We start from the raw sequence: 15,471 nt of genomic DNA on the forward strand, positions 1-15,471 counted from the left end.
CCTATACAAATAATTTAAAAAATTGGAATGTGAAATATAGAGTATAATGGCAATATCATGTGTATGAATATATCACATATATACAATCTATGATAGACATCACAGATTTATATGATGTGATGAAACTGACACCTTACCTCTGTGGTCTTCTTTCCCAACACCCATAACCCCAGTCTACTCATAAGAAAAACATCAGACAAATCTCAAATGGAGGATATTTTGTAAAATATCTGACTAGTACTCCTCAAAACTATCAAGGTCATCAAAAACAAAGAATTTGAAAAACTGTCACAAGCAAGAGAAGCCAAAGAAGATGTGATGTCTAAATGTAATGTGTTAGCCTGGATGAGATCCTGGAACAGAAAAAAGACATAAGGCAAAAACTAAAAAATCTGAATGTAGTGTGGAGTTTAGCTAATGATAATGTATTGACATTGGCTCGTTTGTTATAACAAATGGACCATATAATGTAAGATGTTAATAATAGGGGAAACTGGGTGTTGGGTATATATGGAAACTCTCCCATACTATTTTCGTAAATTTTCTGTAAATCTAAAAATTTTTTAAATTATAAGTTTATTTTTTTATATAAGTTTATTTTTTTAGTCAAATGATTTACTCAAATCTACGCAGCTAGTAAATACTCAAAGGTAGGAGATCAACTCAGGTGACTTCAAACCCTGTGCTTTTTCCACTACACAAAACCCTTCCAATTTTACTCTCTCAAAGAGTATAGGTATTTGTACCACTGTCTTCTTTTTTTTTTTTTTAAGACAGAGTCTCGCTTTGTTGCCCTCGGTAGAGTACTCTGGAATCATAGCTGACAGCAACCTCAAACTCCTGGGTTCAAGCGATTCTCTTGCCTCAGCCTCCCAGTAGCTGGGACTACAGGTGCCCGCCACAACCCCCGCTATTTTTTTCTCTTTTTAGTAGAGACGGGGGTGGGGGGTGGGGTAGGGGTGGGGGTCTCACTCCTGCTCAGGCTGGCCTCCACCTCCTGAGCTCAGACAATCCACTGGCCTCAGCCTCCTGGAGTGCTAGAATTACAGGCATGAGCCACCGAGCCTGGCGTTGTCTCTCTCTCTCTCTTTTTTTTTTTTTTGGTTGAGACAGAGTCTCAAGCTGTCGCCCTGGATAGAGTGCCTTGGCGTCACAGCTCACAGCAACCTCTAACTCTTGGGCTCAAGCTCGATCCTCTTGCCTCAGTTTTATGTATTTTTTAGTAGAGACGGGGTCTCGCTCTGGCTCGCGCTGGTCTCCAAATTGTGAACTAAAGCAATCCACCCACCTCGGCCTTCCTGAGTGCTAGGATTACAGGGTGAGCCACTGAACCCAGCTAAGACCCCCATCTTGAAAAAAAATACCTGGGCATTGTGCCGGGTGCCTGTAGTCCCAGCTGCTCTGGAGGCTGAGGCAAAAGGATCTCTTGAGTTTGAGGTTGCTGTGAGCTATGACGCCAAGGCACTCTACCCAGGGTGACCAAGGGAGACTCTGTTTCAAAGAAAATCTTTTAAAAAGTCATAGAACCTAAAGAATCTTAGCTTGGAGAACTCGATTAAATCCCATCCATCCGATCGCTGGTCAGAGAGGCGCCGACCCGCGACCAGCCCCATCTCACTCAGTTCTGCAAGTATCCTGTGCTGCCATCTACCGGTCTCTAAGAAGCATAGACCTCCCCCAGTTACATTTGCTGTGGGGGGGCAGGGGGGGAGGTGGAAAGAGAGAAAAGGGCCCGAGCGCTAAAGTCTCATACCAATGGTGGGGGGAGGAGAGTTTGTAAATTTAAGTGGGATAACAAAACATGCGGGAAAAAAAAGCCATGGGTCAGTCTCTGACCCCCCCCCCGTTGGTATGCGACTGTATTAAATTGCAGACCATGAGTAATTCTCTACATCTGTACAAGGCAAAGGCCCTACTTTTCTCCAACAATCGTAGTCCCTCCTAACTCCTAATTCTGTATCAACAGTTATAAATTTCAGACCTCCTTGCTGACCTACCTTAGCAGGTACAGATCTGACTCCTACTACCTATCCCTGAACCCAGACCCATCCGCACAGCGTAAACTTCAGAAAAAATTTAATCCCACACACTTGAAACCCCACTGCCCAGACTCTCCCATTTTCACAGACACCCGAGATTCCTTGCACTACCTTGCAAACCCTACAGACCTACCCCATTAGGGCAGACGCTTGCGCCAACCCAGACGTTTCTACAAAAAGGCTGAAGTTCCTCAGGCAGCTCACACCAGTGCGGAAGCGTCAACATAGCTCCACTGCTCCACTGGATTCAGATCCCTCAGACTGGCGCTTTTTTCCTGGCCCTGGTTCCTACCCACGCCCGGATCAGGTCAGGTTTGGCTAGCAGCCAGCTGGCCGAAGCCCCGCCCCTCTAGACCTGTCATCACAGAAGCCGCACGTGGCCGGGGTGGGACCTCAGGCGACCTGCAGCCATCACTTTGTCTCCGCCGTCATCCATTGGGGCCGCCGCCGCCAATCAGAGCCAGCGGATCCAGGCTGCAGCGCGATCGCCCGGGTGAGGCCAGACAGAGAAAAGGCGTGGGGGAGGAGAGGCTCTGACTGGAAGGTGCGGGTGGTGGAAGTGGGACTGGCTCGAGTTCTGCCGGGCTGGAATCCGAGGGGGCGGGTCCGGGTGAAAGGCTGAGCGACCAAAAGGGGGCGGGGATCAGGGGTGGGACCAGGGAAAAGCGGAGGATCCCGGGGAAATACAAAGCAGACGCTAAGGGGCGGAGCCATAAGGGGCGGGGCCCTGGCGACTGGGGAGGAGCCGGAGGAATTAAAGAAACCAAGGAAAGGGGGACTAGCTGCGGGAAGGTGGGAGGTGGGACAGCGGAGAGGGTGGATCTAGGCGTTGCAGACGCTGGCCTCAGGCCGAAAGGGAGAGGTTTGCAGGCCCTGGCTGCATCTAGGGCTACTCTGTAACTGCCCCAATCCACTACCTTCTCAAGTGCAACGGGACACAAGGAACTACAGGTGTGGGGTGGGGTGTGCATGAAAGAAGAGACAAGGACCAGGGTATGCTTGGCAGAGGGGCATCGTTAGAGATGGAAAGAATCTGGAGACTGCTATACTCGAACGGTGTGTGGGAGACAGGGAAAGGGAGGAGCAGTTGGGGACTCAAGTGTGAGCAAGGAGGTGCATTCTCCAGGGGCTTCTGTGGGGGAGGGTGGGAGTGCTTTTGAGGGGTGGGAAATACAGTGTGAGGGGGCGGGGTCGCTGTCTGATGTGGAGGATTGGAGGCTCTTTGGGGGAAGGGGGACCATGTGATGGAGAAGGGCTGGTGGTCTAAAGTGTGGGAGGGTCGGATGGGCTGTGTGGTGGGAGAGGGGATGGGGCTGTAGACATTGTGAGAGGAGAAAGGGTTGCAGGCCCAGTGTAGTAGGGCAGAACTTCTAGTACTTTGCAAAAGTAACAGTTTAGAGCATGGTAGTGACTCCAGGAAGACATTTGTGTTCTGTGTTCTAAGGGTAAGGGTGGTAGAATTAGCGGGTGTAGAAGGCAGTCTGTAGTGCTCCTGGTTGTGCAACTCCTAACTCAATCTTTTGACCTGGGCTCTTGTAGAGAGGAGCCAGGTCCTGCTTGCCACCAGGGCTTGTTTGACTGTCTCCTCAAGTCTATTTTGAATCTGTCCAGCTGAGACTGGGGTTTGTTCCTGGAGCCAATGTCTCTGGGAGCCCTTCCCCCAGTTGGTTATTGTCAACCTCCCACCCTAGTTCCTGTTCCTCCCAGAAGTCTGCCTTGGTCTCTTTCTCCCTCCCTCCCCCCTTTGCCCTGCCCTTACACTCTGGGTGTGCTCATTTCCCACTTCCTTCCTCACCCTGGGGCCTAGCCTGGTCCTTGCCCATCTAGGAGCTGTGCCCTGCCTGGAACTTTGTACTCAATGACCAGAGACTGGTAATCAGCAGCAAGTCTCAGACCCACCTCCACTTATACTACCAAGGTTTCTCCCAACAGACCCCCCAAGTGACTGGTAGCCACATTTTACCACCTGCCACAAACTGATTTTCACCACTCTTGTCCCTCCTCTGAGTGGAGAATCCTAGGGTCCTCAAAAATTCTATGCTTTTGTGGGAAGGAGGATGTAGGAAGGAATATTGAAAGGTCTTAGATCTATGTTTTGAGAGGTGAGTCACTATTGTAAGCAGACCCAGGAAGGTATGTGAGGTTCCAGACTCAGTTAGGGGAGGAAGAGGGAGTGGTTGGAAGCTGACTATCAGAATTGAGGTAGGACCTAGTCCTCTTCAGTCCCCTCAGGGGATTTGATGTAGTGCCACAGTTCCTTTTGCCCCTAGGCTGTCTGAGAGAGGGTGAGAAAGACTTGCACTCCACACAGTGGCTGGAGTGTGACAGTGTTGCTGAAATGGGGCCCCAAGCCCCCTTCTTAACACAGCTACTCAGTAGCTAAAAGACTGGCTGGGGAGGGGGTTTGTGCTGAGTACAGACAAAGCCCTGGGGTAGGGTGGGGTAAAGGAGGGCAAGCTGAAGCCTTTTGAGGAGCTGATTGCTATGGTAACACTGCTTCCCAGACAGTCTTTCTGAGAAGGCAGGCCTAGGGCAGACACACTCCAGCTTCCTCAGGACTGGGGCAGTTTTTGTGAGTGGATGGGGCCTGAAGAGAAAAGGAATCAATTTGTTGGGCTGACACCTAGTATATAGCCTTCCTGCTTTGGTGCAAGCTGCACTCAAATGCTCTAGCCCAGCCTAGCCTCTGAAATGGATATGAATGAACAACAGCCATCAGAATTATAGCAGTATGAGGCCAGAGTAGTAGCCCTCAATGGTCATTATTTGTACAAACTTCGTTTTACAGATTTGGAAATTTATGGTCAAAGAGATTGTGATTCCCCAGATTTCACAGTGTAAAAGCAGGTGTTAGGATCCAGGTATCTTGATTGCTGTTCACTCAGCTGTTGTTTTCTTCAGCCAATGTTATTGAGCACTTATAATGTGGGCAATCACTGATATTGACTCTGGGAATATGAGCATAATGAAACAAAGTTGCTGCTCTCATGAAATGTCCATTCTAATAAAGGGAGAAAGAAAGTATGTATATGTGGAGGAGGGGATGTCAGGTATAACTGCTATAAAAAAGTAAAGCAGGGCGGCTGTCTGTGGTTCAAAGGAGTAAGGCACCTGACACACATGCCGGAGGTGACAGGTTCAAAACTAGCCCTGGCCAAAAAAAAAAAAAAGTAAAGCAGGGTAAGTTCAGGGTGGCTAGATAAGGCCTCTTGATGGTAACATGCTTCTTCCCAGGGCCTCTGAGCCCTGGAATATCTTTATCCTTCATCCTGAACTATTGCCCTCTGACTTCTGACCAGGACTTGGGCCTATGGTGGTGGCAGTGAGAGAGAAAAGGTGGGGTTGCTAAGGGATTATTCTTTTCTTACAGTGTTTTGTTCTCTACCTGTCTTCCTAGTAAACTTTTACTAAGGCAAGTAGGCCCTTACATTGAGACTCTGCAATTTTGTTCAGGGTGTTCAAAATTTCCTTAATTCTTTTTCTTACCTTTAGGGAACCAGCAAGGAAGTCATTTAAGGGAACTAGGTTCTTTTTGCAGGGTTTCCTCCTGATCTGAGAGGAAGAGAAGGGACCCTGGAAGAAGTGTTACTTGCTTGTCTCTCCTAAGTCTAGAGTACAAGGAGGAAATGAGGGGAGGGGAGCTTTTTTTACTGTCTAATAACAACTTCAGGGCCCTGGGGAGCCCACAACTCAGGTAAGGCAGAAACAAGGACTTTAGGATCTTTGAAGCCTCTGAACTATAGAAGTATAGACTTTCCCTCTTTTGGCTCTAGTGTTTGTTTCATGTTTCTATGGACAACTGGAAGAAAAAGTATCCTAACTTCCAAACGTTCTGACTTGCTGATAGGTGCCCAGGGCAGGATTATATATTTTCTTAGGTTGCCTCTAGAACAGCACTTCTAAAAAGTGTCTTTGAATGCCTAATCCTTGCAGAAGTTTCCATCTAGGTCATTTAAAGAATAGGACTTGCCAGGTGCAATAGCTTAAGTTTATAATCCCAGCAGTTAGGGAGGCTGAGGCAGGAGGGCTACTTGAGGCCAGGACTTTGAGACCAGTCTGCACAACATAGTGAGACTCCATATCTACAAAAAAAATTGAAAATTAGCCGCATGTGGTGGTGCACCTGTAGTCCTATCTACAGGCTGAGGTGGGTAGATAGATTGAGCCCAGGAGTTTGAGATTACAATGAGCTATGATTGCACCACTGCACACTAGCCTGGGTGACAGAGCGAGACCCCATCTCTGAAGGAAAAAAAAAGATTAAGAAGACAAAGGTTAGGGCGGCGCCTGTGGCTCAAGGAGTAGGGCGCCAGCCCCATATACCAGAGGTGGTGGGTTCAAACCCAGCCCTGGCCAAAAAAAAAAAAAGAAGACAAGGGTTAGGGATGCAGACTCTGCTGCCACTTGATTTGTCTGAATCTGGGCTGGTCCTGGGGCCCAGTGACTCAGGGAGAGGGTGGGGAGTTTCGAGGGAGCTGTGAGTCATGGGGGTGAGCTCCATCAAGAGCTGGGCTCATTTCCCCCACTGCAGGCAGAAACCCTCCTATCCCACTTCTTTGGGTGCTCTGCCTCCTTGAACAGGGGCTTGTGAGTAGAAAGAGTGCTGGTAGAAGGGATGGGATGGTCTGATCTCCAAATGGGAGTTCAGATATACAAAGAATAATGCAGAGTCCCTGAAATTAAAATGTATCTTGGTCTCAAGAGCCCTTGCGACCCCTCTAAGGAAAGCAAAAGAGCATCAATTACAGAGTATGAAAAGGAAGAATACCATTTCCTAGCATAGAAGAAAATAGGGTCCCACTTCAGGCCTTTTATTTCTACTCAGGCATGAAAAAATTCTTCCTGGGCTCCAACGTCCTCTAGCTCTGGAGCTCTGGTTTGGAAGGTGGGGAGAGATGAATGAGAGTGGGGATATTTAGGGTCTCGGGTCTGATCTGGAAAGAGCAGGCTGACTTTAGAGGTTGTTGAACTGTGTCTATGAAAGACCTGGGCTTCCTCTTACTCAACCCATCCTATTACTCGATAGTGGAAGGGCAGGGGAGAAAGGATGGGAAATGGCAGGCCTACCCCTTTTAAAGAGTTAAATCCCAGTATCTGCCTGCCCCACCTGCCCTCCTGGGCCATTTGCTGGGCAGGCACCTGCTGGGGGTTCTGGTTTTTACTTTTTTAATGTAAGTCTGAGTATTTGTAATTATTGAATTGTGAGAACATTTTTGAACAATTTACCTGTCAATAAACCAGATGATGGCAGTTTTAAAGTTAAAAAAAAAAGAGTTAAATGGCAGACTTGGGCTGCTTTGGACTCTGGCAGATAAGGGGTTAAAGAGACGGGCGGGGCGACCTTAGGTAGGCCTGCCCACTTGTGAACCAATAGGCGGGCATATCTTGGAGGGGGCGTGCCTCACACTTAAAGTCGCGGGGAGGCTGGCCACTTATGGACCAATGAGTATGGTCGCTTTCCAGAGAGGGCGTGGCCTCTGGGGGCGTGGCGGCCGTGGCCGCGGCGGCGGGGGTGGTGGGGCGCTGGGCGGGGCGGGCGGCCCCATCAGCTGGTAGGAAATGGCCTGTGAGTCAGAGGGGCAGCGGAGTCGGCAACGCGGAGCTGGGGCGGCCCCGGGGAGGGACCGTCGCAGGGAGGGGCGCGGCTGCGGCTGGGGGGCTGCGGGCGCCAGTGCCTGCCAGTGTTGCACACGAAGCTGAACTGAGAAGAGCCAGCAGAGCAGAGCTCAGCCTGAGACACCCTTTGTCTGGCTTGGGGGCCCGTGACAGAGAGGACTGGGGATCCGAGGGGAGGGACCGGGACGGGACGGAAGGGCCTGGAGCAGCGGCCACCGCAGCAGAGCCAATTTGGGAGTGGGGTGAGTGTGTGTTAGTGGGAAAGAGCAAATCTCCGAAGCTCCAGTAGAGTGTGGGGCCTGCCCCAGGCTGTGAGGAGGAGAGGGGTGAGAAGGGACCTGGGAGGCAGAGGATCATCTAGAATAAGGAAGGAGTCCAGGAGTTGGTGAGTCTGCTGGGCTTAGTATAAAAAGGTTACTGAGGTCTGCTCCCTCTCCACTGAGGGTGGAGGGCTCTAGACAAGGGTGGAAGGGATTGGTGAGAGAGCAGAGACCTTCCTATCCACGGTTGTAGTCGGTGGAAACAGCCCCCCTAGCTTGTGTGGACGTGTGTGGGGACAAAATGTAGAGCAGCTGGCAATAGTTCTCGCTGCACAGGATGAGGGTGGAAAGCACATGGATAGGAATACTCCTTTCTGTCATCCTCCCTGATCAGGGTAGAATGGATATCTTTTATACTGAAGGAAAGGATAGAATGAGCCTTCGGAGCTCTTACCTATACCAACACCTACCTCACTCACCTCCCAGGCCTAGCAGGTATTTGAGGGTACAGACGTATTCTGGGACTTGTTGTTTTTGCTCCCTTGGCATGTTGGGAGCTGTAGTCCTTGACAGCCACAGCCCGGCACAGCTGTTTGATGCCAGCTGCTGCCTGCCCCCTGCATGAAGGGTGAGGTCTGGCCTACCCTGCACCTCGCCCCTGCAGTTCTGCCCCATGAGTCAGCTTGAAGCCATGGTTTAGAGCCAGACTGGCTGGGTGGCAGGGAAGTGAATCTTAGAGCGTCTGGTGACTGGGTGGGAACTGAGAGGGCTCTGGGGTTAATGAGCAGATGCCAGGCATGCAGGGATCAAGTAGGGCATCATGTCATCATCTGGCTTCCCCAGGGCAAGGGCTCAAGATGGCAACTGGGATGACCTGGAGGTGGGAGTGCTAAGGAAAAGGCCCTTTCTGAATCTGCATGGTTTGGGTGGAGGAAAGAGGGTAGAGATTAGCACAGGTTGTACCATCTTACAATGCTGAGTTGGCGTTCTGCTCTTTCTGGCCATCCCACTCACCACAGGGAACCGGAATTTTCTTAGGGATCCCAATTCTAATGAGAACTTGGTGAAATAGAATAGTGTAAAGTGCAATGATAGGAGTAAAAGAAGAGCTTTTCAATCCCTGGGTAAAAATCTCTTTTTCCCTGCCCCCACATGCCCACCTCTGTTGTTGCTGATTCTCCCTGTACGGTTAATCTCTTTGCTTCTCTCATGTGAGAAGTTTTTCTCTGCACTGTCAGGACTGCTGCCCAGATCTCCAGGGCTTGCATTCCACTTTTTTTGAGCCCTGCCATGTGCTTACCCTTGTGCTTGGGTAGAGGAGTGGGGCACAGGCCTTTCCTCAGGAACCTTATGGTAAGTCTAGAAGATTCCCGAGGTAAAGTTCCTCAGGAACGTTATGGTAAGTCTACAAGAGCAGGCAGGACTGGATTACAGGAGGAAGTGACACTGTCATAGGTGACGTCTCAGAGGAGGGAGAGATGCATGATCCAAGGTGGGCAGAGCCGACTTTCTAGAGGGGAAGGTATTTGGCCTAGCCAATGAAGAAAAGTAAGTCTTGGGAAGACATACAAGGGGCACTGCTTGGAGAGGAAAGGGTATTGTGGATGGCAGGCAGCACAGGTTACTGCCCAAAATAGAATGCTGGCCACAGGAGCAATTCAACTCGACTTTTCCCTCACCTTACTATGTACTCCTGAGGGTGGAATAGTCAGGGAAGATTATCTTGTGCTCTGGCAGAAAAGCAGTAGTTTGGGTTTTTGGGTATTGGGTGTGAGCATTGTGGGAGGAGCATGGAGAGTACTCCTAGTTGCTTCCAGCTGACTGACTGCTGCTGCCTTATCTCTAGTTTGCAGAGCCTGGGGGGAGGGGTAAGCCCTGGAAAGTGCCTTCTGGCAATGCCCCCTTCCCCTCCCTCTTACTTGTTTTTAGTTGGATTTGTTGCTTGTTGTTAAAGAGACTAAATGCTCCAGGCAATTGGTTGTTCAGCTTTGAGCTGACCCGAGGTTTGTACCTCTGAGAAGTGCTCATGGCGTGTGACTGTCCATAAGACCTCTGCCTTAGTGCTCCTGGGTGGCACTTGTCTCTTTGGAGATAGGCATATGGGAAGGAATTGTGCAATCTGGTGGCTTTGAGTAAAGAGCTGAATTCTTGCCTTGGTCACCTCTCAATTGGCATGGTCTCTTGGCTGTCAGAGGTATCTCCTCTCCACTCTCATTTAATGCAGGATCCCCAGGATGGTGACCCTGACAAGTAGTCATCCTCCCTCAATATACTTCTCATGTCCTTATTACACTGAGCCAAGACTTCTCTCTCTGATTCCTTAGGCAGGCTAACTCTACCTTCTGGGCCTTAGTTCCCAAGCTTGCCCCTTCTGGTTCTGAAGTTCACCCAGGTGTACTCTGTTAGCCCCTAATTGGTGAGGGGGCCGTATCACTATCTCTATGTGTATCCTGGTGTATGTCTGTTCTTCTCTCCTCAGGGTCCAGCTGAGCCCAGGAGCTGCACGGAATGGTGGCAGTCATCTTGCCAGTGCAGCGGGCATGGACCAGACTGCAAGCTAGGGAAGCAAGGCATCAGTCAGGAAGAGGGGACACACAGCCAGGCTTGAGGCCTCTTCATCGGGGTAAGTGCTGGGGAGAGGGAGGGAGAGCAGGTCCTGAAATCTGAGCTAAACATGTTACCCTCTCAGGAGTTCTGAAAGTGATCTCTATATTCCATTAGTCTATCTGGGAATTTGGACACATTCACCCCCAGGAATCCTTCAAGGTTGTCCCTCACCCTTTTAGGCCAGGAGAAGATCTGAAACTCAGCTGGAAGGAAGAAGACTTATCGATTCCCCTGACCACCTTTTCTTCTCTTCTCTTGCACAGATGTCCCCAGGTCCCCCAGCCCAGGCCCAGCATAAAGGCCGTGTGGGGGGGCCCCCCTGACCCAAGGGGGGGGCTTCATGCGCCACGTGCAGGCGGAGCCGTCTCCATCCTCAGAGCCAGAGGCTGGCCCTTCACAGCCTCCAGTCAGGCAGGGGGCTCTCCAGGGTGGCCTGCTCATGGGCTACAGCCCAGCAGGGGGGGCGATATCCCCCGGGGTCTACCAGGTATCCATCTTTTCCCCTCCAGCTGGTGCCTCTGAGCCTCACAGGGCCCTGAAGCGACCGGCCCCACCAACTGAGGGTCCCCGGGAGCTGAAGAGAGGCCCTGGGCTAGGGGCCAGAGAGGGATTACCCCCTGAAGAACCATCTACTGTGGGGCTGTTGGGCCTAGAGGGACTGGGGCTGGGACTGGGTGTGACCAGCCAGCATTTCTCCCATCGTGGCCTCTGTGTTGTGGAACAGGGAGGTAGTACCACCTCATCTTGGACTTCAGGGGCCCAGAGTACTCCCTGGCACCCATCAAATGCTTCCTGCAATACTTTGCACACCAGAGACTGGTCCTCCCCAGATCCAGGGGGACAGGGGTCCCTGGGGGAGTCCCCAGGGCCAGCCCTTCCGGGCCAGCTGCACACACTTGACACTGATTTGCACAGTCTTGCACAAATAGGGGGTAAGAGCCCAGTGGCTAGGGTGGGCAACGGGGGAAGCCCCTGGCCTAGGGAGTCCCCAGGCACTGCCAATGGGCACAGTCCCGAGCACACACCCCCTGGCCCTGGACCTCCAGGCCCCTGCCCCACCAAGCGAAGGCTGCTTCCTGCTGGAGAAGCCCCAGATGTCAGCTCTGAGGATGAGGGGCCAGCCCCTCGGAGGCGCCGGGGAACCCTGGGCCACCCTCCTGCTGCCAACAGTTCTGATGCCAAAGCCACACCCTTCTGGAGCCACCTGTTTCCTGGGCCCAAGGAGCCTGTTTTGGTAAGCCAATAGAAAAGTTCATCTACTATTTTTTTTTTTTTTCTGCTGTTGTCTCCTCAGAAGTAATCATCTGCTCTTAGGTGGATATTTGTTTGGGTGAAGGTAGAGACCTTGGAGGTCCTTTAAGAGCTTATAATGAGCCCTGCCCCAAAACATACCTGGCCTCTACCTAGTCTCTTTTCCCAATCTTTCCTCTCCATAGGACCCAACAGACTGCAGTCCCATGGGGCGGAGGCTGAAAGGTACCCGTCGTCTGAAACTGTAAGTGACCAGCTTTTTCTTCTACCTTGTCCCTGAGAACGAGGGCAGAAGCCTGTAACCCTCTTTCTAACATCAGAGTGGAGGACCCCAGGGAAGAAGCCCTAGGTAGTGGCAAAGGGTGGGGTCCAAGGACATAAGCAGGAATTCCAGAAGACCTCACACCAACCTTCTGTGTCCTTTCCCCTACCAGAAGCTCCCTTCGAAGTCTCCGGAAGGGACCAGGCCTGCTGAGCCCCCCCAGTGCCTCCCCCATTCCTACCCCTGCTGTCAGCCGTACCCTGCTGGGCAACTTTGAGGTAGCCTCCCTTGGGCTGTATGATAGGAGGGTCCTGGGAAGAGTGGGATGATGGAATGTAGCTTGGGTGGAAAAGGAAAAGAATTAGCATCTCTCTCATGTTTTTCCCACCTTAACCCCAGGAATCATTGCTGCGAGGACGCTTTGCACCATCTGGCCACATTGAGGGTTTCACAGCAGAGATTGGAGCTAGTGGATCCTACTGCCCCCAGCATGTCACGCTGCCTGTCACTGTCACCTTCTTTGATGTTTCTGAGCAAAATGCCCCGGCCCCCTTCCTGGTATGAACTTACCCCAACCTCAAAGTGAGCTCATCGAGAGAATGAGGGGTTGGGGGAATGGGGCAGGAGACAAGAGGTATTTCTTAACTTGTTGCTCACCTAGGAATAAATCAGGGCCAAGTGGAGAGAACTCTAGTGTGGGGTAGGGGTAGGTTTAGAAACTGTGGAGAGGTAGTATTCAGGACTCAGGGCTTTCCTAGTCACAATCTTGGCTGATGGCTCCATGGCCTTCCCAGGGCGTCGTGGACCTGAACCCCCTGGGGAGGAAGGGTTACAGTGTGCCCAAAGTGGGCACCGTCCAAGTGGTGAGTCTGCCCTGAGGGAAGGGGAGTGGGGAGAGAGGAAAACATCCCCTAGGCCCTAACAACCTTGTGTGTCCTGCCCCCAGACCTTATTTAACCCCAATCAGACTGTGGTGAAGATGTTCCTCGTGACCTTTGACTTCTCCGACATGCCTGCTGCCCATATGACCTTCTTGCGCCATCGCCTCTTTTTGGTGCCTGTGGGTGAGGAGGGAAATGCTAGCCCCACCCGCCGCCTCCTCTGCTACTTGCTGCACCTCAGGTGAGGAAAGGGCCCAGGGACAGATATAGAGACTTAGGTATCCCTTCCTTGATCAGAATCTTGCTTTGCTTCTCTATGGATTCTTTTTTTCTTTTTTTTTTGAGAAAGAGACAAAGAGTCTCACTCTGTTGCCCTGGGTAGACCATCTTGGTGTCATCATAACTCACGACAACCTCAATCTTTTGCGCTCCAGTGATCCTCTTGCCTCAGCCTTCCCAGTAACTGGGACTACAGGCATCTGCCATGACACCCAGCTGGATTTTCTATTTTTAGGAGAGACAGGGTCTTGCTTTCCCTCAGGCTGGTCTCAAACACCTGCGCTCAAGCAGTTCTCCCACCTCTGCCTTCTAGAGCGCTAAGATTACAGGTGTGAGCCACTGTGCTGGTCTGGATTCTTAGTTTGATCACACTGTTTTTCCCCAGGTTCCGAAGCTCCCGTTCAGGCCGCTTAAGCCTGCATGGAGATATCCGTCTGCTTTTTTCTCGCCGGAGCCTGGAACTGGACACAGGGCTCCCCTATGAACTGCAGGCTGTGACTGAGGCCCCTCACAATCCACGTTATTCACCTTTGCCCTGATTGCCAGCACTCTGAACCCATGGGTCAACAACCTGCCCATCCTGCTCCATCCTGGACAGAGTACAAATGTGGAGAGATGGCAAGAGACCTTTCAGGCTTGAATTAAAGCCCTAGCCATGCCCATGCCCAAATTGATTATTTGGGTGTTTAAAGCTTCTGATCTTTACCATACCCTGTCCTACTCCGGTTACTCCATGTGCCTGTCCCTTCCCTTGGGTTTCCCAGGCCAGCTTAGGTAGGAGGAACCGGAGCTACCCTGAGGTTGTCCCAAGTTCCCAGGCAAGTCATGCCAGCATTGCCTCCCTGTCCTGGGCAGGGGACACTTATTATTTTATTTATTTTTAATTTATAATTTATTCAAATTGGATTGCCTTGGTAACCTCCCAGACATGATAATTGGCATTGCCCCTCCTCCTTTTCCATTCTCAGATATTGCTCCAACCTCAGAAGTTGAAGAGGCATATGAGGGGGCAGGAGGAGAACTTCTCTATTGCTGAGTACAGAGGGATTATTCCAGAAGGACTGAGTCACTAGCCAAAGACTCAGATTCCCCAGTCCTCCCCCAGTTCCTTCACCTTCCTTACCTTCTGACCCATCTCTGAAAGCCAATTTATGTGTATGTGTGTGCACACAGCTTGTTTTTGTGTGATATGTATGTGTGAAAGAGAGTGTGCATGCATGCACACACACAGGGGTTAACCACCCCTTATCTAGGGCTCCAGACTCTAGTTGTCCCTTTTGCCTATGTCTCCTTGCTTTGGGGTCCTGACTGAGGAAGGTGTCTGGGGGCAGAGTCAGGGCCAAGGACTGGGTACCTCCTCTCACCTGGCCAGACTCTGACCCACCTACCTCAGCTGGGGTGAGGAGCACCCCTCAAACTCAGTCATGTGGTTCCCAACTATCCCATTCCCCACTCCAGACTCTGACCCAGCCTCAGCCTTGACTCCTGGGGCTGGGCTGAGGGGAACAAGCATTTGCTGAAACTTGAAAAAAACAAAACAAAAAAACAGGAAAATTGTACCTGGTACTTTTTCTAAGAAAAAAAAATTTTAAAAGAATGAAAGAATAAATTCTTGTTTGGAAACTTGAATTAAGCTCTACTTTTTCTCTTCGGGAGAGGATGTGAAGAATGGAGAGCATAACTGGAGCTAGGACTCTACCCTTTCTCTCAGAGAGGAGGCAGCAGGCCTGAGCCCATGAGGTCTTAGGCTAGGGCCTGCTGATTCTTGGGACCTGGTCTTGCTCTTTTTAGATAATCAGGGGGGTCAGGGAGTAGGTAAAGTTCAGCTATAAAGTTGAATTTTCTGAATGTGGATCTAGATTCTTATATGTAGTACTAGTTCTGTAAATGACTTTAGCCCCGCAGAATTTCAGTACCATCATGTAAAATGAGGTTGACTATGCAGGTCCCTTAAAGGATGTGCCATAGCATCAGAGAGATGTAAGGTGACACGCTTCTAACAAGGTAACATTGAGGCTGTTTGCTAGACTCTGTATACAAGGGGACCAGGCCTAAAAGGCTATTGGGAGGAGATGGAAAGAGCTGTGGTGCCTTGAGAAAGAGGAGAGGGGAAAATCTTGGCCCAATCACCGGGCAATGTTAGGCCCAGTCACCACAGTAACGAGATTGGGGTCAGACCCCAGTGGGAAGGCTGGGCACAACACTGCCGGGCTACCAGAGAATGTCACTATGGCAACCATGGCAACCAGTCAGCTCCAATCCACTGGTTGCTATGG

The 15,471-nt window shown here is 50.9% G+C and overlaps 1 protein-coding gene across 6 annotated transcripts; it reads left to right on the forward strand.

Moving 5' to 3' along the window:
- The first annotated feature begins 1,543 nt into the window (after positions 1–1,543).
- Positions 1,544–14,824, forward strand: ATOSB (atos homolog B). Of its 6 annotated transcripts, none has more exons than XM_053569660.1 (9): positions 1,544–2,532; positions 10,395–10,538; positions 11,569–11,756; positions 11,959–12,017; positions 12,208–12,313; positions 12,435–12,593; positions 12,830–12,898; positions 12,982–13,157; positions 13,581–14,824. In XM_053569660.1, exons 2-9 carry the CDS (start codon positions 10,424–10,426, stop codon positions 13,732–13,734), a joined length of 1,026 nt encoding a protein of 341 aa, XP_053425635.1. In that variant the 5' UTR covers positions 1,544–2,532; positions 10,395–10,423; the 3' UTR covers positions 13,735–14,824. The 6 variants fall into 6 exon arrangements, with proteins under 6 accessions (XP_053425635.1, XP_053425624.1, XP_053425644.1 ...); XM_053569649.1 differs by lacking the exon at positions 1,544–2,532 and adding an exon at positions 2,835–3,095; XM_053569669.1 differs by lacking the exon at positions 1,544–2,532 and adding an exon at positions 2,835–2,990.
- Positions 14,825–15,471: the final 647 nt, after the last annotated feature.

Source organism: Nycticebus coucang, chromosome 2 (genome assembly GCF_027406575.1).
Source record: "Nycticebus coucang isolate mNycCou1 chromosome 2, mNycCou1.pri, whole genome shotgun sequence".
NCBI classification, from domain to species: Eukaryota; Metazoa; Chordata; class Mammalia; order Primates; family Lorisidae; genus Nycticebus; species Nycticebus coucang.

Coding starts and splice junctions, on each gene's coding strand:
- ATOSB (XM_053569624.1), top strand. CDS start 10,863: ATGCGCCACGTGCAGGCGGAGCCGTCTCCATCCTCAGAGCCAGAGGCT. Junction 12,594..12,829: donor ATGCCCCGGCCCCCTTCCTG/GTATGAACTTAC, acceptor TGGCCTTCCCAG/GGCGTCGTGGACCTGAACCC. Junction 12,899..12,981: donor AAGTGGGCACCGTCCAAGTG/GTGAGTCTGCCC, acceptor TCCTGCCCCCAG/ACCTTATTTAACCCCAATCA.